This window comes from Petaurus breviceps, unplaced genomic scaffold (genome assembly GCF_028583685.1).
Source record: "Petaurus breviceps papuanus isolate PSGF00001 unplaced genomic scaffold, PetGlider_PUasm1.0 78, whole genome shotgun sequence".
Lineage (NCBI taxonomy): Eukaryota > Metazoa > Chordata > Mammalia > Diprotodontia > Petauridae > Petaurus > Petaurus breviceps.
Genome location: NW_027186502.1, coordinates 7,663,977 through 7,667,952, shown reverse-complemented (window position 1 = coordinate 7,667,952; position 3,976 = coordinate 7,663,977). Strand labels below are relative to the sequence as shown.

At 36.1% G+C, this 3,976-nt stretch overlaps 1 protein-coding gene across 1 annotated transcript; it reads right to left on the bottom strand.

Annotated features, from left to right (window-relative positions):
• Window positions 1-1,709: 1,709 nt before the first annotated feature.
• On the bottom strand, window positions 1,710-2,612 carry CAPZA3 (capping actin protein of muscle Z-line subunit alpha 3). The gene has a single exon (XM_069106050.1). The coding sequence runs from the start codon at window positions 2,610-2,612 to the stop codon at window positions 1,710-1,712; it is 903 nt and encodes a 300-aa protein (XP_068962151.1).
• Between the last annotated feature and the right edge of the window lie 1,364 nt (window positions 2,613-3,976).

Genomic DNA, 3,976 nt, shown 5'->3' with positions numbered 1-3,976 from the left:
AAGAAACATAAAAGTAAAAGAAGGTTGCTAATCACTAGGCCAGAATATAATGATTGTTTTGTGACTTTAGCCAACATTGCCAGTGCTTGTGGGGTAGAGAGATATAGAAACCCCATCTTTCTCCTTGTTGGAAATTTTAGAGAGAAACACTAGAACAGTCCCAAAGAATCTGTTAAAAAAGAAAAGGAATAGAATCTTTCTATAGTCTACCAAGGAATATCTTGAGAGGTCAGCTGCTGACTGTCTTCAAAACAACTTCCCAGATGTGGGGACCAGTCATCTCAATTAAGTAAAAACACATATCCATCCCAATGGAGTCAGAGTGTATGTTCCATGGGATCATCCCTTTTATAAATAAAAAGTTATTAACCTGTTATTTTTAGAACACTGTATCAGGTATTGGGGGAGAAAAAAAATAGATAAAGCTTTCCTGAGAGTGCTTATAATTCTAGTAGGGTGATATGATGTATGCATAGTTAAAATAATACATACTAAAACATTGAAAAAGTGCAAGTTAAGGTGACAGAACATGGATCCAAAAGATCTCTGTAAACTGGAAGGGTGGGATGACTTCAACAAGTGAAATCTAGTAAGGATACACACATAAAGGTTGAATCAATTTCTTGGACTCCCAGTTGTACAAGTATAGAATGGCAGTGATAGAAATAAGCTGTAGTTTAATAAAAAAGGCCTGGCCAGAGGTTTTATTGGATTTTAAATTCACCATGAGTTAATAATAGAACATGGCTGCCAATAAAACTAATTCAATCTAAGACTGATTTAACAGAAGTATAAGGTTCAAAATGAGGAAAATGATAAACCCATCATACTCCATTAGTCAGACCACATCTAGAGTACAGTTTAGTCCTGGGATTGAAATTTTAGGAGGGACATTACCTAACTGAAACATGTCTAGAAGATTTTGCAGGGTACAATTCTTTTACATGTACTTTTGATCATCTGAAACTTTGGCAACTGTTATTGTTCATGAAAGGTGGTACGCATAGTGGATAGAAAGCTGGCCTTGGAGTTAGAAAGACCAGAGTTCAAGTCTCGTCTCTGTTGGAAACTGGCTGTATGACCCTGGGCAAATCATAGATCCTGTCAGTGCCCCATGCAAATAATCTAAGTTGCAGAGCAGTTGATAGGGAGTATCCTCACTAAGAATTCCCTATACCTCTAAAATCAGATTTGATTTAACAAAAACATTACTGATTATTTCTATTGTCTTTTTCCCCCTTTTAAAGAAATATCTTTAGAAAATTGCAATTATAATTCAGAGTGTGTAGTTAAGGGGAAAGAAAGAAAAGATGGATTAGGTACTGTAGCCAAACCCAGGTACAGTGTCAACACTGTGATATTTGGGAGATCAGATTTTATGAGGGCAAAAGGTTGAATTTTTCCTTGTTTTCCTGCAGTGAATCAAAAATAAAGAGATTTACATTTAGTAAGAAGAATCTCTGGGCCAAAGTCAGGTTCCACTAGACAAGTTCTGATAAGGAGTTCGTTCTCCTGGAGGTTAAGTGACTCAGCCTTGGCTCAGAGAAATCTCTTGTAATTTTACAAATTGTCCATCCCCTCTGTTCTTTGATTTCTTTGCTCAGGCATATAATGCTTACCTTATAGAGAAAAAAATAATAAACAAAACAGAACAGTACTCCCCTTTTGACCTAATCAAGAACAACCCATCATCTCCAAGAACAAATCTTTTATGTGATCCAGTGGCATAATGCGTTTTTTGAATAACTGATGTATCCAAGCCTAGGATACATCACCAACTTCATATCATTTACTATTCTCTGCCAGTCAATATAAGTACGGGTCACTGGAAGATCTCTTCTTAAAATTCTTTTCAGTGAAACTGCTAGGTCCTGGAATTCTTCTATGACTGCAGTTTGAAATTTGTTTTCTTGCTCTTCTACAAACTTGGCAAACCCTATAGCCAACTGAGCTTGGTTAACTACATCCAAGCAGTCCTGTACATCCTTGTTGATTTCAAGATGAAAGTTGGCTTGTTTGAAGAAGTGTGCTTTTATATGAATTGATCCTATTACTTGAGTGAGAAATGGAGTTATTGAAAAAATCCATTTTGATTTCCAAAGGCCATTCCAGTAATCTGAAGCTTTGTAATGATGATCTTCTATGCAGGCTATTAAGAACTCTTTATTTCTTATGGTTTTCCTAAGTACATTGCAATTTCCTGATGGGAAGTGTTTGCTCACATAAATTCTTAAAGCATAAGATACCACCATTCTCAGACATTCCGCCTCATTACGTAGAACACCATGACTCTCAATGTCTTTCAACTGATTCTCAAGGACATCAAATTTGAAAGAAAGTCTGGTATGAGAGTCAAAGAAACGATGGTCACCCAATTCATTGTGGTGAGCAAGTAGTACTTGATGTCCGTCTATGTTGAGTGGCACAAAATATTTTTTGCAGTATTTGTTACCAGCCCATTCACCATGTCGTCGCATTAATTTTTCATCTTGAACCAGCAGAGAAAGGTCATCAAAACTGTTTTTAAATTCTCCTGGAGGGGCTTGTGTTAGTAAGTTTTGAATGGCTTTTTCTTTGTCTTTTTTACTCACCTCACAGCGAAAGTTCTTCATTGTTTTTCTTGCAGGGGAAGTAAAGACAATGAAATTAAGTATGACCAAAAGAATAAGAGAACATTGCAAATGATACCTTCCCAATTGACATGTTAAATGTTCAAGAAGAAGTTTTTGTGATCATCCATCATCAAATAGAAGGTCTGGAAAGTTCTGACCTTCCAAATGTTGTCATAATGCATTTTACTCAGCAACATTTAGAACTCTTGAGAATGTCACAGAATGTATTCACGTGGAAAAAAAACAAACAGACTTCTAAGGCCAGCAATTATCTGATAGGCTGATTTCAGTGTAACAGCAGCTCACTATATTCTCAGGATTTAAAGAACCCAGCAATCCTGAATATTTCTCTGCTAAGGTGGTATGTGTTTGTGTTCTATACTGGGAGATAGTATCACCAAAAGTCAAGGCAGAATTAAAATATTTGGTACATTAAGGGACACTCATGAAACTGGCTCGTTGAACTTCTTGAGCCATTAGTATAGAGCCATTAATATAGCAACTTCAAATTATTTGAAAACATTCTGTGATGAGAAGGCTTGAATAAATGTACAAAGAAATAAGTGTAAAAAAAATTCTTATTGTCTTAAGTTCATGGGGAGAAAGCCAATTTCTTCTAGTTTAAGACAAATGTGTTGTTTTACATGGACATAAAGAAAGGTAGACTACCCTAGATCGTATAGAAAAGGACTGGAATAGGGTATTTTCCCTCACACCCTGCTATGTAAAAGAAAGTGAAATGCTACAGATCGTTGATTGTTCTCTGCTCTTTCCCCAGCATCTTTGTGGCAGCAGCAGGTGCATTAATGAAATCTGTTACTTCAAAAGGCAACCTGAATACCTTTGGATGCACTGTAAGAAGAAGAAATATGGAATGCTTGACTGACTGAGAACAAGACATAAAAGGGTCTGAGAAATGGAGAACAAATATCCTCTTAGAAGTCACTTCTTCCTCCACTGTTCTTTCTCCTGATCTCATAACTTTTTGGGTTTTTAATCTCAACCTTTTCTAAGATTTTCTGTTAGGTTAAAAACTATTCCTTGAACACATGCTTCTTGTTAACCTCACATTCTCTTAGGTTTTCTCTAGTTTCAGTATCAATCTCTTTATTTGGTAAAGAACAAAAGGGTTGTCATGCTTGACCAGACCTGTGATCCATATAACATAGAATTTTTTCTCTGACCCTAGCACCATGGCATGCTTTTTTAGAGGAAAATTCCCTCCTAAATGCCAGCCTCATAAATTTAGATGTGTACCCCCCAAAACACGTTAGTAGCTCTTAATACTCTGTCATAGATAGGGCAATTCTCATGAATTTATCTGAATGTTTTTAAAAAGTACTTATATTTTAGTTTCTTATCTC

What these genes read in the sequence shown, in the direction of transcription:
- CAPZA3 (XM_069106050.1), bottom strand. Translation starts at nt 2,612, where the DNA reads ATGAAGAACTTTCGCTGTGAGGTGAGTAAAAAAGACAAAGAAAAAGCC.